Source organism: Mus caroli, unplaced genomic scaffold (genome assembly GCF_978045245.1).
Source record: "Mus caroli unplaced genomic scaffold, Mus_caroli_1 scaffold_13, whole genome shotgun sequence".
NCBI classification, from domain to species: domain Eukaryota; kingdom Metazoa; phylum Chordata; class Mammalia; order Rodentia; family Muridae; genus Mus; species Mus caroli.
The window spans coordinates 71,070,616-71,093,947 of NW_028227268.1; the positions used below are offsets into that span (position 1 = coordinate 71,070,616).

General features: G+C 42.9%; 1 protein-coding gene across 18 annotated transcripts in view; it reads right to left on the minus strand.

Moving 5' to 3' along the window:
* Positions 1 to 20,514, minus strand: part of Cdkl3 (cyclin dependent kinase like 3) — an 83,088-nt gene extending 62,574 nt beyond the window's left edge. For 15 of the 18 annotated variants that reach the window (XR_015045070.1, XR_015045071.1, XR_015045069.1 and 12 more), the window contains exons 1-5: positions 19,681 to 20,514; positions 13,550 to 13,744; positions 5,656 to 5,834; positions 4,214 to 4,326; positions 1,356 to 1,495 (exon numbers count right to left, since the gene is read on the minus strand). Coding sequence is in view for 13 of the 18 variants with exons in the window: in XM_085830033.1 (XP_085686159.1) it covers positions 1,356 to 1,495; positions 4,214 to 4,326; positions 5,656 to 5,834; positions 13,550 to 13,744; positions 19,681 to 19,845 (792 nt within the window). In the remaining 5 variants the exon portion in view is untranslated. The remainder of the gene's footprint in view (positions 1 to 1,355; positions 1,496 to 4,213; positions 4,327 to 5,655; positions 5,835 to 13,549; positions 13,745 to 19,680) is intronic. The other 3 variants (XM_021178012.3, XM_021178013.3, XM_021178011.2) reach the window with 3 other exon arrangements.
* Positions 20,515 to 23,332: the final 2,818 nt, after the last annotated feature.

A 23,332-nucleotide genomic window follows, 5' to 3' on the forward strand; every position in this document is an offset into this window, starting at 1 on the left:
AGTTCCATGTCTACCAGTATTTACAAGTAGAGATACGTCATTATATTTGTTCTGAAATTTCAGAAACCGTGTTTCTTTTTAGAAGTGTACATTAGGACTGGAGAGACAGCTCAGTGATTAAGAGCCAAGAAGATGCTGACAGTGCAGTCTTTAATCCCAACACCCTGAAGGCAGAGGCAGATGGATACTGTTAAGAACTTCAAGATCCTACACCCCCTTCTGGCACCTGTGGTCACTAGGCACACACATGGTGCACAGACATACATGCAGGCAAAACAGCTATACACATAAATCTAAAAATAAAACCCCCAAAAGAGCTGTATATTAGAAACAAGGACTTTACTACAGCCCTCATCTAGAAATAAGCCTCTTCACTCTTCCTGATATAGGAAACCGCTAATTAGAGAAATAAAGTAAAATTTACTATTCATAATGAACCCACCTTACATTATTTGAATTTTGTGCTGTGTTCATGCACTACCTACCATAAGCACAATGTAAAAAGTAAAGTAATGATATAAGGGCTAGGAAGATGGCTCAGCTGGTCATGTGAGCTTGAGGACCCAAGCTCAGATGCCATGGTCACATGTATCTGTAACCAGTAAGGAGACAGGTGGATGAAGTTCATTGGCCAGGAGATTAAGGTTCACTGAAAGGGAGATCTCCCGCTCTTGTCCCCTCTATCTCCCTCCCCATTGTGGGGACTGAACCCAGGACCTTGTGCCTATTCACTATGTACTATATCACGGAGCTATACCCCAGAAAGAGGTTCTGCCTAAAAAAACAACAAAACATGAGAAATTCAAGTAAAGACAACTGACATAGGCTTCTGGCTTCTAGAAACACATGTATGCAAGATGCACCTATGTGCACACACACTCATACTATCAAGTATTATACTTACACAACACACAAACCAAAACACACACACACACACACACCTCACTAAATGTTTTCCAGCTTAAGGTGAATTTTGGTACATTCAAATGACAGCTGCCAACAGATGCCATAGAAAGTTAGGATGATGCAGGACAAAGATCAACCTGGTAGACCAGATGCCAAAAGTGTTGGGAAATACGGAAAGTCTTTCAAGTGTTCCCAGTTTATCCCACAGTATCTTAAATCTTAATTTCTCTCTATTAATTTCCAATAATTTGTAACAGGTTAACATCACTTTAGGGGTCTTTCTGGAATCTCTCCAAGTAACATTTTAAAACTGTATTATTGCTAGGAATGAGGCTCAGTGTTAATGCTTGCCCAGACATGGGTTCCATCTCTAACACCAAAGAGAAGAAGAGACCCCATGGTATGATGATTTCTGCAAATTCTCAGCCAGCCTTAATGTCTTCACGTACATGAACTATATCTGCCAGCAATCCATTGAGCTTGGGGTATTTCTTTCTTGCGGTTTTTGGGTGTTGAACTTGAGGAAGAACCACCCCAGCAAAGATGGGACTCTTGGAAAAGATATTGTGCAGGTGCGGAGTCAGGTTGCCTGAAAGGAGAACAAATGTCTGAATCACAAAGTTGTTCTCAGATAAAATCCCATGTGGTTAGCTCTGTTATCACTGTGGAGACAAGGAAGAATGCTAGTTTTTACCTTACAATTGAAATAAAATATCTAACTATGTCATAAAACTAGAGCTTCTAGGCTAAGAACACAGCCCTGCTGTAGAGTGCTTGTCTAGCAAGTGGGAAGCCCTAGGTTCAATGTCTGGCTCTATTAAAAATTAGTAAGTCTTAAACACTGAGGTTTCCTCCAGTAATCTGCTGACAGGCAGCAAATACACACGACCATATGGTCCCGCCCCGCCCCTCCGTCCCCCCAGACTCTAGGATATAATATATAATTACCAGCAAAAACACTAAAATTTGACTCTTTGAAGGGGGCTGAGACAGGGTTTCTCTATGTGGCCCTGGATGTCTTGGAACTTGCAGTAGACCAGGCTGACCTCAAATTCAGAGATCTACCTGCCTCTGCCTCCCAAATTCTGGGACTATTAACACATTTCTTTATTGGTATCTTAATGATTTAATTGTCAAGTAGCCATCAGTCTTCCAGACCAAAACCTTAATCAAAACAGCTTAAAGTAATTCAGAACCATCCTAACACTGTGACTCTTTAATACAGTTCCTCATGTTGTGGTGACCCCCAACAATAACATTATTTTCTTGCTGCTTCAGAGCCCTAATTTTGCTGATTTTCATTTGATGCATGGACTATCTGATATGCAACCCCCGAAGAGGTCATGACCCACAGGCTAAGAATGGCGGGTACAGAAGAATAGGCCAGAGAAGAGGCAGAGTGCAAAGAACTGTGCACACGGGTGACATGGCTCTAGCACCTTTCACCACAGCTAATGCTGTGCCATTGAATGTGTCTCCTCATTGCTTTATGGCTTGGTTTCCTCTGAAAAATGACAGGGTTAATGTCATCAGTTGTAAGCTCTCTTTCAACACAGACTCAGAACAGGACTTTTAAAAAGGCACATAAAGGGCTGGAGAGATGGCTCACAGGTTAAGAGCACTTGCAGTTCTTGCAGAGGACCCAGGTTCAACTCCCAGCACCCACATGATGGCTCACAACCATCTGTAACTCCAGTGCTTTGACACTGTCTTCTGGCAGGCACACTTGTAGCATGCAGATAACATGTCCTTCCAACTAAGTTAGAATAAACATGAAAGAAAGGCACATAGAATGCAACCCTTAGGTCATCTTCAATCAGAGCTAATCTGGGCTTTACTGCTTTAATGACTGTTCACAGTACCCGCTTCGTCAGAATTCTGCAGTTACACACTTATGAAGAGTTTCCCCAGCACACTTGGGGCTCCTCAAGCCCCTCATGCAGACTGAAATACCATTCACAAGGCTAACCACCAAAATGTTTAGCTAGTTATGGTACTCAGGGTTAATTGTCAACCACTAGGAGGCAGGCCTCTGGGTATGCACTGGGGAATTATCTTGAAAATTGTATTGAAAAACCAAAAAAGAAGGAGGAGAGGGAGGAAGAGGAGGAGGAAGAGGGGGAAGAGGAGGAAGAGGAGAGGGAAAAGCAAGAGGAAAGGAGGGAGAGGTGGAGGAAGAGGAAAAGAAAGGGGAAGAGGAGGGAGAGGAAGAGGAAAAAGAGGAGGAGGGGAAAGAGGAGGGAGAGGAGAGTTATTTGAGTAAATAACTGATTTTCCATCTCCAATACTTTTTTTTTTATTTTTTTTCGAGACAGGGTTTCTCTGTGTAGCCCTGGCTGTCCTGGATCTCACTCTGTAGACCAGGCTGGCCTCGAACTCACAAGTGATCCGCCTGCCTCTGCCTCCCGAGTGCTAGGATTACTTACGGGTTTGTGCCACCACTGCCTGGCCTCTAATAGTTTCAAAAGGCAACTTTATTATTAAAAGTCCTTATGAAAAAAAAAAGTCTTTATAGCAAATGAGCAGCTTGGTCTTCACGTGGGTCCCCTAACAACTGGAACAGGAGCTGTCTCTGACTCTGTCCTCCACCCCCACTCCCCACCCCCATTGGATTCCCTTCCTCTAGCTGGACTGCCTGGTTAAGCCTCAGTGGGAGAGGATGCACTTAGTCCTGCTGTGACTTGATATCCCAGGGTTGGGTGGTACCTTCTTCCAAGGAGAAGAGTGGGGGGAGGGCTGCAATCAGGATGTAAAGTGAATAATTAATGGAAACTAAAAAGGAAGTAGAATTTCAGGAAATTTCGTAACTAATAGATACTGCATTGCTTTCTGGTGTCTCTGGGCCTCTTATGTATGGAATATTTCAAACTCCTGGGATAGCCCTCTTCCTAAATTATCTTTTTGTGTTCATGATACTGGAATCTGTTAATGAAAGATAGACTGAAGTTTCTCTTAGGAAAAAAAAAGTCCTTGAATAGAAGTATAAGTAGAGGGCAGCGTTTAGCTCTAGGACAGCAGCTTTTAGAAAGCTGCCTGTAGTACTGCAGTTGCAGATTTAACTCAGTGGCACGTACCCTGTACTACTTTTCTTAGCATCAACAATTAACGTGGCAATTGAGTTCCTGCAAAGAAAACACTATTGTCAAAACAGAATTTTCTACCTCCTTCATCAGCACGGGCATCCATCTGCCATCACCTGTCTAGACAAGATCCTTCCTTCGTGCTCATTCACTGAACATGGATATCAAGCACAACTCATCTGCAGTGGCTACTTAGACATGTGGCAGAGGACTGCAGGAATACCTACCTACTTTTAAAACAATCTTGTGTAGCAAATCCAAATCGGAACTGCTAGGAAGGTAGGGATTGCCAGTGGCCATTTCAATGATCATACAGCCCAATGCCCAGATGTCCACTGGTCTGGAAAAAACAAGCAAATAAACAAAAACACAGACGAAATTACTTTGTCAGGCACACTGACAAACACAAATATATATGATAAGTAGTCTAAAAACATTTTATGTAAGGTCAAAGCTAAAGAATAAGGTTGTTTGCCAGCAAAAGTGGGGAAGAGGGGGAAACTAAGGGCAGATGGACACGATCAAAGTGTGTAAGTGTAAGAAAATGACCCAATATATGTGTTATTCCCCAAAAGCGGGAACACTGCGAGCATGGCACACACCTTTAATCCCAGCACCAGCTAGACAGAAACAGGTGTTCTCTGGGTTTTTTTTGTTTGTTTGTTTTTTTGTTTTTTTTTTTTTTTTTTTTTTTTTGAGGCCAGCGTGGTCTACATATTGACTTCCAGGTCAGCCACAGCTAAACCGTAAGACAATCTCAAAACCAGGGGTCTAGAAGGGATAATGTTTAAGTGGTATTATTTACACATTTTCACTGTAGAATATTTGTTCATTGTGAGACAATGATTCTTTATGAGCAATCTAGAACAGACAATTTTTTTAAAAAATCGTTACTTTCAGTCTTTATAAAGAAGGTGTCACTTTCCCCAACAAACAGGAAACTTGGTATATCCTATTTCTTTTTTTATTATATATTTATTATTTTATATATGTGAGTTCACTGTCACTGTCTTCAGATACATCAAAAGTGGACATTGGGGATCCCATTACAGATGGTTGTGAGCCACCATATGGTTGCTGAGAATTGAACTTAGGACCTCTGGAAGAGCAGTCAATGCTCTTAACTGCTAAGCCATCTGTCTAGCCCCAGCAAATGCTATTTCAACACAGACTTATAGTAAATTATTCCAGAGTCTTTGGAGAGGCCAACAAGATGGCTCAGCAGGTAAAGACACCAGCCACTGAGTCCGACAACCTGAGTTGGATCTCAGGGACGCTCAGAGTTGGAAAGAACTGATTTCTGCAAATTGTTCTCTAACCTCCACACTCATGCCTCAAGCAGCCCCCCCCCCACACACACACACATAAATAAACAAAATATAAGATCGGTTAATCTTGGTAGAACACAGGAGCAGAACAACCACAGAGGTGACAGCATGGAGTAAGGCAAGCATGGATACAGTGTAAGCCATGAATGAGCATCCGCCTCCAGCAGCTGCAGCCACTGGCACCACAGGTGTGGTAGCACAGGTGCCCACAGGGGCTTCTGGTACCTTTAAAGGTGTCCCTTTTCTTTGACCGGAGCCAGACACAGAGGGCAGAGTGTCAACAGTGGAGGGAGAATGACACACTTGGGATAAGCCAGGCGGGTTCTCAAGAGTATACATACTTTCCGTAGGAGGTGTCTTTCAACACCAGTTCTGGAGCTCTGTACCAGCGTGTGGCCACGTAGTCTGTGTAAACGTCTCCAGGAGCTGCTAGTGTCCTCGCAAACCCAAAATCACAAAGCTTCGTAATTCCTGACTGGGAGACTAAAATATTCTCAGGCTTTATATCTCGATGGATAATCTTTAAAAACAAAACAAAACAAAAAAAATGTGGTATATTAAGATGGGTTTTCATTTTCTACAGTATCAAAAACTATTTAGAGAAAAATCTTAACTCACAGTTGACAGTAATGGTATTTTCCTAAGCACAGGTAAAAAAGTCAGATATTTTCCATCCATCACTTCAAAATGAAATGAAGCCAGTGTAACACTGAAAGATCTAAGATCACACTCTAAGATCAGATGGACCTACTGACCCAGTTGGTACCCACTGTCTCCACAGCCAGCCCTCTGGTCCCGTTTCCCAGGCTGGCATAAACTGCCCACATCAAATGGACACTTCTCAAGCCTCTCCTTACCGGTTTCTTACTGTGAGCTATTACCATATCCTCCATTCTGCAGTCCTGAGACTGCACACTCTTCTTTGCTAGTGGCTCCTTTCTGTCCCTTAAATGTAGGATTGTCTTCCCTACATTTATCATGCCCCCTCCTCTTCCCCACTCACTCTGGTTTTCTCTTAGTTTTTTTGAGACAGGGTCTCATGTCGTCTAGTCTAGCTTTCAACTCCCTATATATAGGCAAGGATACTCTTACAGTCTTGGTCTTACAGGATAGCAGGCACACATCCCCCCTACACACACACACACACACACACACACACACACACACACACCAGCTCTGTTCCTCTGTCTCTCCCCATGACATTATTTTTTTTAAGATTTATTATATGTAAGTACACTGTAGCTGTCTTCAGACACTCTGGAAGAGGGTGGTTGTGAGCCACCATGTGGTTGCTGGGATTTGAACTCCGCACCTTCAGAGGAGCAGTCAGTACTCTTACCCACTGAGCCATCTCGCCAGCTCTCCCCATGACATTTTATCACTTGGTTCTGGAAACCACAAACTCATGCGTTTCTTCTCTCCTACTAACTGCTCCATCTCAGTCTCAGCATCTCTTCTTTTAAGATATATTTTTTTATTCTTGAAAAGATATTTATTTATTTTATATAAATGATGAGTACATTGTAGCTGTCTTTAGACACACCAGAAGAGGGCATCAGATCCTATTAGAGATGGTTGTGAGCCACATGTGGTTGCTGGGAATTGAACTCAGGACCTCTGGAAGAACAGTCAGTGCTCTTAACTGCTAAGTCATCTCTCCAGCCCAAGATATTTTTTTTTAAAGAATAGGAAAGTTTTTTGTTTGATTAGTTGTGGGTTTTTTGTTTGTTTTTTGTTTTGTTTCAGACAGGGTTTCTCTGTATAGCTCTGGCTGTACTGGAACTCACTATGTACACAAGGCTGGCCTTGAACTCAGAGATCTGTCTGCCTCTGTCTCCTGAGTACTGAGATTAAAGACACGTACCATCACCAGCTGGCTAAAAAAATATTTTATTGACAAGAATTATATATATAATTATTAACTGCACACGTTTCATTAAATGTTTTTATTAAAATACAGCAAGGCTGGGTGCGGTAGCACATGGCTTTAATCTCAGCACTTGGGAGGCTGAGATAGGAAAATGGCTGAGTTTGAGGCCAGCCTGGTCTACATAGTGACTTCCAAGACACCCAGACAGAAAGATCCTGCCTCAAAACAGACACATAGACACACACACACACACACACACACACACACACACACACACACACCAAAATAAAAGCAAAACAAAACAAAAAACCCACCAAGGAATGACTCTCTTACCTCTTGTCATTTTTTTTTTTGTTTGTTTGTTTTGTTTTGTTTTTTTTGAGACAGGGTTTCTCTGTATAGCCCTGGCTGTCCTGAAACTCACTCTGTAGACCAGGCTGGCCTTGAACTCACAAATCCTCCTGCCTCTGCCTCCCGAGTGCTGGGATCAAAGGCGTGCGCCACCATGTCCGGCCCTCTTGTCATTTTTACAAAAAGGATTTAAAATGTACTCTTAGCAGTTTTAAATAACAGAATAGTCAGTAACTGTAGTTACAACGCTGCAAAAATAATCTTTTGAGCCAGGTGCTGGTGGTGTATGTTGCAGGATATTGGATCACACTGGGAGGAAGTACCCAAGTTTGAAAGTGATGTCTAATTGAGTGGCAGCCAAAGTGAGGAATAAGAGAAAGCTTTGACAGAACAGGATATGCCCAACTCTCAGGAGAACAGAGAGTAAAAAGAGGCTTCTGAATAGAGATGAGAAAGCAGTTTTATCGGGGAAGTTTCACAGAGATGGACTGGAGAGAGAACAGGCTAGACACAGGTGAAGACAGAACAAGCTATCGAATGAGACAGAGCTAGAAGATTAGAACAGATTACCAAAGTTAATATGAGTCCAAGCAGAGCAAAAAGTCAGGGCCAGAGAAAGACGCCAGACTGAATCAGTCAGCTTGGAGAGGAATTTGAGCCAGAAGAGCTGAGTTGAACCAGCCAGAGCTCAGAAAGAACTTGAAAGGGTGAGCTGTTGCAAGTCTCAGAGGCTGAGGACATTCTAGGTATTTGCTAGCACACTCAGTCAACAAGCCTCGTAGAGAACAATCTCTGCAAGTGAATAGAAGAAAAGTAGCTTGTACAGATACACGTCTTTAATCCCCCAGCTCAGGATGCAGAGGCAGAACTCATCACTATGAGTCTGAAGCCAGCCTGGTCCATGGAGTGAGTTCCAGGACAGCAAGGGCTACACAGAAACCCTGTTTCAAAAAACAAAAAATAGGTGAATTAATGAATTAAGTAAAAAATAAAATATAAGTCAAAAAAAATCTTTTGAATGTACCCCTAATCTAAAATTGGGTACCTTTTAACAGAAATTTTTCTCCCCCCACTCCCTTTTTTTAGATTTTACAGGTGACATAGTATCCTCAACTTGTCCATGTTGTCACAGATGATACTATGCCTCCTGTCAAGCCTCAGTATTGCACATACATGGCATTTTTCTTTTCACCGTATGTTCTGCGGTTGGATACTTAGATTAATGCTGTGCTTTGCCACTGTGAATGGTTGCTGCAGTGACTGTAAGCTTGCAGCTGTCTCAGCCAAACTCATTATGTTTCCTTTTGATACCCACCTGTCTGTCCCAGCTTTCTGTCACTGAGGACCCTGCATGCTGCTGCCCATAAAGTCTAGGTACTCCCCACTCCCACCAGCAGTCGACAAACGGTTCCTTTCCTCTACTGTCTAAATCCTAGCTTTGAAATGTCCATCCGAGCAGTGAGTGACTTGTTTTTAATTTAAATTTCTTTGATGGCAGATTTTGAGCATATTTTCACATATCTGTCAACCTTCATTCACATATATAGTCTACTTCTTAAAAATACTGTTTCCACTATGCAGGGGCCTAGCAAACACAGGAGTGGATGCTCACAGTCAGCTATTGGATGGATCACAGGGCTCCCAATGGAGAAGCTAGAGAAAGTACCCAAGGAGCTAAAGGGATCTGCAACCCTATAGTTGGAACAACATGATGAACTAACCAGTACCCCAGAGCTCTTGTCTCTAGCTGCATATGTATCGAAAGATGGCCTAGTCGGCCATCACTGGAAAGAGAGGCCCATTGGACTTGCAAACTTTATATACCCCAATATAGGGGAATGCCAGGGCCAAAAGAATGGGAATGGGAGGGTAGGGAAGTGGGGGGCGGTATGGGGGACTTCTGGGATAGCAATGGAAATGTAATTGAGGAAAATATGTAATAAAAAAAAATAAAATGTACATGACAAAAAAAAAAAAAAAGAGGCCAAGGTCTGCGTGGAAATGGGGCTCTTCCAAAGCTGCTGTGCCCAATGCTGATCAATAAAGAGAATTGTAGTGAAAAAAAAAAAAAATACTGTTTCCTTTGCTCATTTTTACCCACACGGTTTGCTTACTGTTGAATTTTTTGAGTTCTTTCTTGGTTTTCATTTTTCTCCCATTCTGCAAAGCTGTTTCTTTTTTTGAACTTCCTCCTATCTGAAATATGCTACCCATTCTCTCTTTGGCCATGCAGAAGCTTTCCAGCCTGGCCTCATCTTGTTTATTTTGCTTTTACTTTGGGTTCACCTCACACAAAACAAAGAAACAAGGAAGCAGCAAGCCACGCCTCTGTCCCACCTGTCAGGGACCCGCTGCCTGTGTCAGTCTTAGTCTATCTGGAGCTGACTTTTGGACTTTAGAAGCTTTGGCCTGTCATTGTCAATTGACACTCCATTAAAAACGGTATTTTATTATTAGTTATTAGTAGCATTAGTATACTCTTGGCAATATTTACTTTTCAGTGTACAGATCTTATTATATACCCTTTGTCAGGTTTTTTCTTAAGTTATAGACTATTTTGATTTATAAATGGAATTTTATTTTACTTTAGGCAGAGTGTCATGTATTCTACCCACTATGTAACTAAGGTTGATACTGAGTTTCTGATTCTGCTGCCTCTACCTCCCAAGTGCTGGGATTGTAGGGGTGTGCCACCACATTCAATTCTATGTGGTTCTGGCTATCAAACCCAGAGCTACATGCAAGCACTCTACCGATTAAGCCGCATTACGAGCCCATAAATGTATATAAAGATTCTAGTGCCAGGCATGGTGGCACATGCCTTTAATCCCAGCACTCAGGAGGCAGAGGCAGGCGGATTTCTGAGTTCAAGGCCAGCCTGGTCTACAAAGTGAGTGCCAGGGCAGCCAGGGCTACACAGAAAAACCCTGTCTCGAAACCCCCCCCCAAAAAAAATATTCTAGTTTCTTTTTTAAATACATTCATTTATTTTATTTTAGACTCCAGATTTTATTCCCCTCCCGGTCTACCCTCCGACTCTTCCACATCCCATACCTCCTCTCCGCCCAACTGTGTCCAAGAGGATGTCCCTGCTCCCCTTCCCACCCTACCAGACCTTTATCTCCCTGGGACCTCCAATCTTTTGAGGGCTAGGTGCATCTTTTCTGACTAAACCCAGACTCAGCAGTCCTCTGCTGTACATATGTTGGGGGCCTCATATCAGCTGGTATATGCTGCCTGGTTGGTGTTCCCATAGCTGAGAGATCTCGGGGGTCCAGGTTGAGACTGCTGGTCTTCCTACAGGGTCGTTGCCCTCCTCGACTTCTTCCAGCTTCCCCCTAATTCAACCACAAGGGTCAGCAGCTTCTGTCCATTGGTTGGGTGCAAATATCTGCATCTGACTCTTTTAGCTGCTTGTTGAATTGTCGGGAGGGCAGACATGATAGGCCCGTTTTTATGAAAGCTCTATAGCTTCTGCAATAGTGCCAGGTCTTGGAGCATCCCCTTGAGCTGGGTCCCACATTGGGCCTGTCGCTGGACCTTCTATCCCTCAGGCTCTTCTCCATTTCCATTTTTATTTTCTGTGTATGAGTACACTATAGCTGTCTTCAGACACACCAGAAGAGGGCATCAGATCCCATTACAGATGGTTGTGAGCCACCATGTGATTGCTGGGAATTGAACTCAGGACCTCTGGAAGAGCAGTCAGTGCTCTTAACTTGCTGAGTCATCTCTCCAGCCCAAGATTCTAATTTCTGATAATTTGTTGCTAATGTATAGAAAAACAATAGATTTAGGGATGTTCATCTTCTATCCTACAACTAGAATTATGCTGTGAGAATTTTCTGTGTAAATGAACAAGTTATCTGTGAATAAAGACAGTGTACTTCACCTACTCAACAATGATGCCATGCCATTACTACAATAGCTACAGTAAAAGTGATGGTCACAGGGTTGGGCATGCACTCAGTGGTACAGCCCTCACTGAACACCACAAAACCTTGGGTCCCAGCTCTTGTGTGAAATAAAACATGACCCTATCTCTTTAAAAACCGCCAAAGTAACTAGAACAGAGCTGTTGCCAGCAGTGTTCATGAAGCCAGAACTAGAAATAAAGTAACCACCCGCTAGCCAGTGTAGGCAGTATCCACACTGCAACGCAGCATTCAGCACTCAAACACAGCAGCTCATCACTGGCTATCTGCTCCGAGAGACAGGAACAGAGAGAGACGGAAAACTCGGATTTTTAAAATTGCCACATTATTTTAAATGTCCTGTTTTCAATAAAAACTTAGGGGCAAAAAACAAAACAAACAAACAAACAAAAAACAAAAACAAAAACAAACCAACAAATGCTCCACATCAAGAACCAGAGCACCCAGTAACCCAGTGCGCATGTTCCCAAGAAGGCTACACTGCGCTTGATGGACAGACAGCCTTTACACCATGTCTGTTAGTCCCTTTTTGTTACATATAGTACTAGTGTAAAAATAGTGAGTCTCATTATGACATTCTTTGGTTTTCTGAGACAGGGTCTCACTCTGAAGTGCTGGCTGTCCTGAAACTCACTATACAGACCAGGCTGAGGTCTGCCTGCTTTGCCTCCCAAGTGCAGGAATTAAAGGTGAGCATGTGATTTTTTTTTTTTTTTTTTTTTTTTTTTGAGACAGGGTTTCTCTGTATAGCCCTGGCTGTCCTGGAACTCACTTTGTAGACCAGGCTGGCCTCGAACTCAGAAATCCGCCTGCCTCTGCCTCCCAAGTGCTGGGATTAAAGGCGTGCGCCACCACACCCGGCTTGAGCATGTGATTTTAACCCTAATATTCGAAAGCAGAGGCAGGAGGAACTCTGTGAGTTCAAGGCCAGCCTGAACTACACAGCAGGTTTCAGAAGAGCCAAAAGTAGATAGAGGGTCGTCTTGTCTTATAAAACAAAACCAGGGGCTGGTGAGATGGCTCAGTGGGTAAGAGCACCCGACTGCTCTTCCGAAGGTCCAGAGTTCAAATCCCAGCAACCACATGGTGGCTCACAACCATCCGTAACGAGATCTGGAGCCCTCTTCTGGAGTGTCTGAAGACAGCTACAGTGTACTTACATATAATAAATAAATAAATCTTTAAAAAAAAAATAAATAAAACAAAACCAAATCTACTGAGCTACGTTACTACTTAAATCCCACTGAAGTCAGTGCAAAGAATCACAAGTTAGTTTTCCTCCTTGCCTTTTTTCAGGCTGAGTGATGGTCACTTTGCTCTGCCTCCTTCCCCTGAAGGCATGCACCAGTTTGCCATTCCCTGGCCTGATATCCACCTCCTGACTCCAAGCCCCTCTTCACTTAAGGATGCTTCCATGAAATCACAGCTCTGACTTTCAACCTTGTCATATATTTTCTCAGAGATGGTCCTTGGTCTACTGGCAATTCTTTTAAACCAAATCATTGGTACTACTTTCAGTCTCTGCCAATGGTTCAATATGAAGTGTCCTCTAAAAAAGGCACACTGGAGGGTACTGAAGTGGAAACTGCTGCTGCTGTCAGAGGAGGCTCCGGAAACTTTAGGCGGGTGGAAGTGGGGCATGTCCTTGAGGGAATATACCCTGTCTGGGGCCCTTTCTCTTTCTGTTCCTTGTCCACCATGAGACGAGCACACGGCTCTGTGTTCCTGCAACCATGATGCTCCAAGAGAATTATGGGCCAAAACCTCTAAAATTCACGAGACAAAACAAATAATGTTCCCTTCCCTTGATGTTACTCTCGCAGTATTCTGGTCACAGCTCATGCGAAACTAGCCACACCCCAGACTCAATCTACTTATAATTATAATTACCACATATTCAACAAATGCTTTTATGTTCTGCAAATAAACTGAGAGGCAATACCCCACCCCTCCTTGTTTTTTAGGATGTCTATTAGTATTATACATAGAAAAATGTTAACAGCCTTCTTAAAAATCGAACTATCACAGCGGCTCTTGTGAGTCACCACGGTCCCAGCAGGCTGACTCTGCAGCACTTACATTATTATTGTGCAGGTACTCAATCGCGCGAAGGATCTGGAACAGGTACTTTCTCAGCCGCTTACTCTCTAGTCCGTGACAGTAATGCTGCAGCTCATCTAAGACTGTGTGGTCAATAAACTCAAATACCAAATGAATTTTCTTCTTTTGTCTAAAAACTTCAATCAGATTGACCAGGTTTTCATGCCGAAATTGCTATTGACAAGAGAAACAAGAATTTAAATAAAGTTGTAATTCAAATAAACACCTATATAATTTTGAAATGAAACAAAAGTGTTTTCAGTTTCTTTTCTTTCAACAGAAGCTCTCAACTGGCTTGGCACATTCTTAATGTGTAAAAATTATTGTAAGTGATTTCCTGCTCTCTGTAGAAAAAGGTGAGACATGTTGCCATCTGGATGCTTATTAAATAATTTAGAACTAGTGTACCACAATTCGATAAGAAATGTCCTGCCATCTTTAATTTGGTTTGTACCTAACACATGACATTTAAAAGGAATTAATGAGTTAGGCATGGTGGCATAGGCTTTTAATCCCAGCACTTGAGAGGCAGAGGCAGGCCAATCTCCATGAATCCAGTGCCAACCTGGTGGACATAGGAGTTCCAGGGTAGGCAGAGCTCCACTGTGAGACTGTCTAAAACAAAACAAAACAAGGAGTTGGGGATTTGGCTCAGTGGTAGAGTGCTTGCCTAGCAAGCCCAACGCCCTGGGCTTGGTCCTCAGCTCTAGGGAATAAAAGAAAAAAAGAAATAAACTCAAAACAAAACAAAAAAGTAATAAAGAAAATAAAAAGCACCTTATTTTCTGTTGGTTATTTTTGTAGTTGTTTTTATTTTGATTTTTAGAGACAAGGGCTTGCTAGTATCCCACCTAGCCCAGAATTCACTACCTTTCTGTTTCAGACTCTGGAGTGCTGGGGTTTCAAATATGAGCCACCACATCAATGTACAGTTATTTGTTTTCTGGAAGTTGAACGTGGGATCTTCTCACATGCTGAGCTGAGCTGAGCTGGACCTAGCCACTAAGGCCCCCATGTGCTCACAGGAGCATGGGCTTTCACATTCTTTTGTGTAAGTGTTGGTTTGCAGGTGTATACACACACCATGTGTATGCCTGACATCTCCAGAGATCAGAAGAGGGTGATGTTAGCTCTCCTGGAACTGGATTCAAGGATGGTCGTGAACCACCATGTGAGTGCTAGGAACCAAACCTGGAACTTCTGCAAGAACAAGGGGTCTAGCCACTGAGCCATCTCTCCAGTCCAAGCATGGACTTCAATATTGTTAAGATGTGCTTTAGTTTACACAACTTATTCTCTAATTTTGGTCTTAAATCCTGAGGATAAACCATAAGCTCTAGGCATCATTTATGAATTTACTTGATAATAGAGTATCAAAATGTTTCAAATACCTGCAAATATGTGAAATGACATAGAAATGACATAAATATACAAGTATTTATGGTATTTTTATTCATTATCTATTCTACAATCTACTAAACAACAAAACACCCTTTGTTTCAGCTACTTGGGAAGCTAAAACAGGAAAATGAATCTGACGCCAGCCTGGGCAACACGGCGAGACCCTCATTTCATACAATCAAAAATTAATTTTAAAAACAAAAAATCTGGGCTGGAGATATGGTTCAGTGATAAAAGCACTTGCTGCCCTTGTAGGGGACCTGAAATCAGTTTCCAGCACTAGGTGCCTCTGGGGAATTCAATATTGTCTCCTGGCTTCCTGTCTGCTCTGCATGTATGTCTGTGCACATGTGCATGCCTGGTGCCCAGCCTTGGAACTGGAGTTACAAATGGTTGTGAGCTACCATATGGGTGCTGGGAATAGCACCCAGATCTCCTGCAAGAACACGTGTTCCTAACATGAAAGCCATAGCCAGGCAGTGGTGGCGCACACCTGTAGTTCCAGCACTTGGGAGGCAGAGGCAGGCGGATTTCTGAGTTCGAGGCCAGCCTGGTCTACAGAGTGAGTTCCAGGACAGCCAGGGCTATACAGAGAAACCCTGTCTCGAAACAAAAACACAAACAAACAAACAAACAAACAAACGCCCAAGCCATATCTCCAGCCCTTAGTCTTTAAAGACAAAACAACTGAGGCAGTAGAGAGCCAGGGGTGGTAACACTTGATTCCAGAGATTGTGAGGCAGAGCTCTGAGTTTGAGGCAAGCCTGGTCAGCAATATGAGTTTCTAGGACAGTCAGGGATACACAGAGAAACAGCAGAAACGTTCATTTTAAATGTACTAGATAAATCTTTAAAACAATGTACTTCGTTATACTTTTTGCTATTACTAGACAACATTTCCATAAATATTCTCACTGCTCTACTGGTTGTTTGATGAGATTCTAAAATTTAGTTAAAATTGAGTTCTTTGGACAATCATTTTAGGTTAAGAATATTAACAAGTGTAAGAAACCTCTTACTAGATTATGTTAAATTGAATAGTAGTGGGTGGCGGCATATGCCTGTAACCCCAGAACTCCAGAAGCTGAGGCAGAATGAGGAAGAGTTTGATCTAGCCTGGGCTACACAGTGAGTTTAAGGTTAGTCTAGACTATGCAGTAACACTTTGTGTAAAGAAAAGGAAGGGGCCTGTAGAGACGAAGCAGCAGCTAAGAGCGCTGGCTGCTCTTCCAGAGGACTCTAGCTTTTTTACATTTATTGACTATTCTATGTGTGAAATCCACTATTTTACTTTCATGGATGTCCATACACCAGGTTCATGTCTGATGCCCAGGGAAGTCGGAAGAGAAAATCAGATTTCACCCTATCTATGGGTTCTAGGAATCAAATCCAGGTCCAGACTAGCCTTAAACTCACTGTGTGTTGTGAAAGAGCAACAAATACTCTTAAGTCAACGCTCTAGTCTCTAGGGCTCTGGTCTAAACTGTCAGACTCACAGCCATCTGCAGCTCTAGTTCTAGGGAATGAGACATCTTCTGTCCTCTTCTGTTCTCTGTGGGCACTCATGAACATGGTACAAAGACATACATGCAGGCACAGCACCCACTCACATCAAGTGAAATTATTTTAAGTTTAAGACTCTTTGAAAGGAAGAAAGGTAGGAAGAGACGGGAAGCAGCTGAGCCAGGCCAGTCAGTCAGAGGAGTTTAAATTGTCTTGCTAATGGTGTCACATGGCTTTAATCCCAGCACTCAAGAGGCAGAGGTAGGCAGATTTCTCCCTGTAAATTAGTAGTCTGTTCTACAGAAGTTCCAAGGCAGCTAGGGCTACATACTGAGACTCAAAACAAAGGAAATAGAGTGTCTTAAAATAATTTGCATATGTCAGACATGGCAAATATGTGCGTTTGAGGGCAGCCTAGTCTACATAGCAAATTCCAAAGCATCCAGGGATACATAGTGAGACCCTGTCTCAAGTTATTTGTGTGCATTTATAACAATAAAATATGTTTTCAGGCTTATCTCAGGGTTCCTGTCACTCTCGCTTACTTTTTTCTTTTTTTAAAGATTTATTTATTATTATAACTAGTTGCACTGTAGCTGTCTTGAGATGCACCAGAAGAAGGCATCAGATCTCATTCCGGGTGGCTGTGAGCCACCATGTGGTTGCTGGAATTTGAACTCAGGACCTTCAGAAGAGCAGTCAGTGCTTTTACCCGCTGAGCCATCTCACCAGCCCCTCATGGTTACTTTTATAAACATTATTATGCAGGGGCTGGAACTGTTACTCAGCTGGTAGAGTGCTATCTAGCATGCACAAAGCATGGGGTTCGATCCCTAGCACCACATAAAACTGGGTGGCTCAAGGGGTAAAGGCACTTGCTGTCAAGCCCCACACCCTGAGTTCAGTCCTTGAGAGCCTTCCAATTTTAGCCAGCTACCCTTTGTCCTCTACCTGTGTGCTGTTGATGTGTATGAACACACACAATAAATGTATTTTAAACATTAAGACAAAGCAGGCAAGGTGCTGCACGTAATCTCAGTGCTAGAGAGGTGGAGGCAGGATACCCAGTTTACCTAGACGCCAGTCTCAAGGCAAGAAACCTTAATGTACCTAGATTCCAGTGACTAGAAAATTTGTATTTAGAGGCTTTTTTCCCCTCAGTTTCAGTCTCTAGCTATGGACTCCTCTAGGCTACTAATTATCTCCTAATTCTATTTCTCACTTAAGGAGCACAAATGACCTGACAGTGTTGATTCACTTCATAAGGCAGGGACTGGTGTCTCTCATAGTACAAAATTATCTATATTAGCATTTAATCTTTCCTTCATACAGTCTAGAATAGAGCAGTTCTGACTGTCTACAGGTGCTCCTATAGGATTCTAGTTAGAAGCAAATTGACTTATATTATCTAATAGAGATTAAAAAGGGAAATGCTTTTGTACCAGATAACGATGGCAGGAATAGCTATGATCTTCATCACATATAAAACACCTAGACTTCAGTCTCAAGGTAAGAAACGAATGTACCTACATTCCAGGGACTAGAAATTTTTATTTTATTAGCAGTGGTCTGTAGAATGTATTAAGTTGAAAACTAAGGGGGTCTGATAAGAATTTAACTCAGGAATGCTGCTAGTATCATGAGGCCATTTTTTAGAATTCAGCAGTGTAAATATAGATACAAAGTTAAAATGATAGACTGCAGATAACATAGGAGAGTGCAGAAGCAAATAGAAAAGAGTCAGGTTTTGTTTGGTTTGTTTCAGTCTCTAGCTATGGACTCTCCAAGGAACGTTCATGTTCTTTTGATTGCCTCAGCTCTTTGGTCTAGTAGACCCAGCACCCCTGCAGTGCCTTGAGCTCCCCGATACTGTTGCTGTTTGTAAAAGCTTAATAGTCTTCAGTTACAGATCCCTGTCACCTCCAACTCAACATTTCCACAACTGAACTAGTTCTCAACCTCTCTTCCAACTCACATCAACTGCAGTGTTCTCTGGACTTCAGGGCATCTCTGACTCCTTAATGGCCTCATGATACTAGCAAGCCCCCAAACCAAGTTTTGACTTCTTAGCCTAAAACACTTTCTGTTTCCAATTTACTACACTAATCACACTTCTTTCTAATTCTATACAGGAAACTCATAGAGCAAGTATCTGCTCTTCTTTCCATTCTTGCTGTCCTGTTTTAGTCTTTCTGACCTTACTGCTGTTCCCCTAACCTGGAAGTATCTCCATCCTACCCCACTGCTGTACATCATTCAAGGACAAGTACATACCCTATTTTCTGTTTAAAACAAAACAAAACAAAATCCTTCCCCATCAAACAGGAATTGGTGGAATTTAATATTAACCATTAAGTAAACAACAAATGAACAAAAAAACCTGTGTGGGTATGTGATTGTATGCACATGCCTGCAGGTGTCTCTGAAAACCAGAAGTAGGTAAAGGATCCCTGGGAGCTGGAGTTGCAGGCAGTTGTGAACCTGCTGATGTGGGGTGCTAGAAAATGACTCTAGTCTAGGAAGTGCTTTTAACCACAGAGCCATCTCTCTGGCCCAGCGTGAACCACTCTTATTCAGGGTTATTTTACTATACCCTCCTGCGTAGTTATGCCACTAAGGAACAATTTTTTTTTTTCAAGACAGGTTTTCTTTGTTTAACAGCCTTGGCTGGCCTAGAACTCACTCTGCAGACCAAGCTGGCCTTAATCTCAGAGATCTACCTGTCTCTGACTCTCCAGTACTGGAATTAAAGGTTTGCACCCCATACCTGGCAAAATTTTTTTTTCCTTTTTTCTACTCTCATTGTTTTCCACAATCTCTTGTACAAAGCAGACATCCTTACTAAGTATTATACTTGAATAGTTTTGAATGATTTTACAATACTAGCATAATTGTTATACACAAGCACACAAATCTTATATCAATAAAAAAGTACAGACTGTAGACAATGAGGGTTTCTCTATGACAGGTCTTAGTATATCTGTTAATGGAAATATTCTTTCATATATTTTATTTTTATCCCATAACAATTTCTCTTTTGACTTAAATAATCAAGGAAAAAGAAGATGGGTGTTTCAATGTAGGCCTGTAAATCTTAGCCCTGGAAAAAAATAAAGCATTCCAAGACAGCCTGGGCTGCATAGCAAGATAGGTCCCAATGGGAAAACAAGAAAAAATATATATAATAAAAGGCAAAAGAAGCAAACCTTTAGAAACTTTATTTCTCTCGTTGCAATTTTGTTGACAGATTTCTCTGGTTTCTCATAGAATATCTTAATGGCCACTATCCGCCCAGTGTCCTTATGTTTGCATTTCATGACCGTTCCATAACTTCCCTCTCCCACTTTTCCAAGGGTTTCATACATCTCCATTTTCAAGCCTGGCTTCTACTTCACAGAAATAAAGAAAGAAAACGTTAAACGTTCACACTTTCAATTATACAAGCTCTACAATGCTTAGAGATAATCCCCTACTTTCGGATATAAGAACAAAAACTAGGAGTGCCAGCTACTGCAGAGCCTGCTCGAGGGGACTCTTAAATTGTCTAAGAAGCTCCAACTTTCACCAGAACGCAGGATGTCCTTCATTAATCTAGCATTTTGTGTAAACCGGGATTGAGACATAAAAGAGGTCTGATATGCGTTTAACTCAGGCATTCTTTTAGAATACGGGATTTACAATTTGAGGTCCCCTTTCAGAAACAATGGAAGCCAAACTAAAAAGTCCCGCTAACAAACACTGAGGGTCCCTTGTTAGGAGCCACGGTCCACCAAGCGTGGGGACTCCCACCTCAGCACTAGTCACCCATACGTCCTGCCCTCTCCTCAAACACGCAGTCTGTGCAGCCCCAACCCGAGTGGCCCGTCTCGCCGCGCTGTCGACCTCGTCCTGAGAACGGCCGCCGCCTCAGCCCATCCTGTAGTCCCGCCGGCCCGGCTGCGTGCAAGTCCCAGCCGGCCCGGGACACCACACCTCCTCTCCTGGCCGACCTTGCCGGCTCCGGGCAGCCGGATGCCCTGGCAACGGGGTGAGGGCGGGGCCCTGCGGCGTTCGGAGCACAGTACGCAAGACTGGAAATTGCTGGGGTCCTGACCCGGAAGGGAAAGTGACACGAAGCGGAAAATAGACCCAAGGGGACGGGGGGGGGCGGGGGGGGACGTAGGAGGCCCGCGTGCTTGCAGGTGGGGGGGGGGGGCGGGTGGAGAAATGAGGGAGAGCGGGGCATTTTATAGCAGAATGAACGCCTGGAGGCTTTCGCCCGGCAAGAGAGCGTTTTGTCACCTGGGTGGTTGCTGGTCCCTTACTTGTGCCCGGTTCTAGGAGGCTGACGGAGATAATTGGATCTAAGGAACACTTATGGGGCTACAGTTTGCCCAGTGATTCGTTACTATTCCATGCAACCGATTTCGACCTCAAAGTCGGCATAATCCTTAAACCGGGGACAAGGTGGTTTTTGGGTAGAGGGCTTAGCTCGGTAGTAAGCCACATACTCAGCGTTCACTACTCCCCTGACTTATTTCTAACACTAATTCTGTACACATTTTCAGTTTCCCAATTACTACTGCTTTCTACCTACTAGTAATCCCTTTTTGTTTGTTTTGAAACAAGGGCTACTATATAGCTCCGGGTGGCCTGGGACTCACAATATATACCTCCAGGCTGGCCTCAAACTCCCAAGTATCTGCCTGCTTAGAGTGCTGTGCTGAGTGCCATCATACCCAGCCCTAGCAGTACTTTTAAAGTTTTCTCATGACGTGTGAAACGCAAAACTTTTTAGGAAAACAAAATAATTCACCGGACTCTGCCACAGACTGAGTAACTACAAGGACGCCTAGGGATGTACTTTTAAATAGCCCGCAGAGCTTTTAAAAGGGCTCCATTTTTAGAGATCTTGATTTAACTGTAATAGCAAAAGTAGGTCAACGAGATAGCTCAGTAGGAAAAGGCTATGAAGCCCAAAGAGTAGAGTTCAATTTCTTGGACCTACGTGGTGGAAAGAACCAATCCTCCAAGTTGTCTTGTGACCTATACACACAAATGAATGTGCACAAGGAGTGTGCTGAGTAGTGTAAAAAAGAAACTAGTCTGCTTTTTAAAAAAAACAAAAACAAAGCCAGGCCGGCGCAAGCCTTTAATCTCAGCACTTGGAAGGCAGAGGCAGGTGGATTTCTGAGTTCGAGGCCAGCCTGGTCTACAAAGTGAGTTCCAGGACTGCCAGGGCTATACAGAGAAACCCTCTCTCGAAAAAAAACCAAAAAACAAAAAACAGTTTAGAGCTGGAGAGATGGCTCAGCGGTTAGGTTTATGACTACTACTGCAGAGGTCCTGAGTTCAGTTCCCAGCAACCACATGGTGGCTCACAACCATCTATAATGAGATCTGATGCCCTCTTCTGGTGTGTCTGAAGACAACTACAGTGTATTTGTACAAAGAAAATAAATCTTAAAAAACAAACAAACAAACAAACAAACAAAAAACAGCCGGGCATGGTAGCTCACACCTTTAATCCCAGCACTTGGGAGGCAGAGGCAGGTGAATTTCTGAGTTCAAGGCCAGCCTGATCTACAGAGTGAGTTCCAGGACGGCCAGGGCTACACAGAGAAACCCTGTCTCAAAAAACAAAACAAAAAACACAAAACAGACAAAAACAGTTTAGACGCATTTCCATTTTTGCAATTTTGCTACTAACTGCTAGAGCCTGGCTTTGGAGGTTGAGAGTTAGGAGGGCTGGGCACTTGGCTTGGATTTTTCTTTTCCCTATAAATAAGAATGTTGTGAGACCTGCTATATGTTTACTTAAGATTTGTTATGAACTAAATATTTGCAAGGAGCAAAGCATGAATTAGTGAGCCCCTGTCATCACAAACTAACTCCCAATCCCAGGGCTCAGGAGAGAGGAAGTCAGAACTATGTGAGATTGAGGCCAGCCTGGTCTACATAGCAAGTTACCCTGTTTTAAAAAGTGAAATTACAGTTCTAAGACTGAGGTTGTAGGTTTACAGCAAGCCACCTGGCCATGAAATTGTGTGGATTTTGTTAACATTCTACCCTCTATATTTTTGGGAAGCATTCAATTCATCAAAACATTTCATTTTGGATATAAAAAAAACTATCCCGTCCATTTTAAAAAGTAATAAATTGCTAGATAAGCAACAGAATGAGATTAAAAAAAAAAAGAGTCTGCCATTTCACTCTATGTATTTCTTGATCTTGAGGAAGATTCAAGATAGGTATGGCTGGACGGGAAGAAAAAAAGCCCAGGCACTTGTACCGGCCTAGGGGATTTAAAGAGCCCGTTTTCCCCCAAGACAAGGTCTCTCCCAGTTCTAGGTGCGGTGGTATTTGCAGACCTCTAGTCCCTGCCTACCCAGTGCTGGAGTTGTGCTTGTGTGCTGCATCCTTCTCAATAACATTTTACAGGGCTACCTAAAGCCCTGGGGTTCTACGGAATAACTCAAAGAGAAGAAACGTAAAGGTAAGAATATTTAACTTTAGCTTAGTCACATTGTGAGGACACAGCAGCGACTAGCATGAGTTAGACATACCTGACAATCCTCAAGGTTACTTTTTGGCGGGGAAGGGTGAGACTCTCAGGCTGCCTAGGGTGGCTACCATCCAGCTTCACTGAGGCTAGCCTTACACTCCTGATTCTTTCCACTCTCCGAATGGTGGGATTAGCAGGATGCACCGAGACGCTGGGTTCTCAAGGTCATTTTAAATCAAGAGAATTGTTTGAAAGAAGGAGGGATAAGGACAGTGGAAAAGGTTAACCCTTCCTGGTTTCATGGAACCATGCGAAGGAGTGGAGCAGTGGCGTCTCATGCTCTTCCCCCTTCTTGAGTTAAAGAATTCCGCATC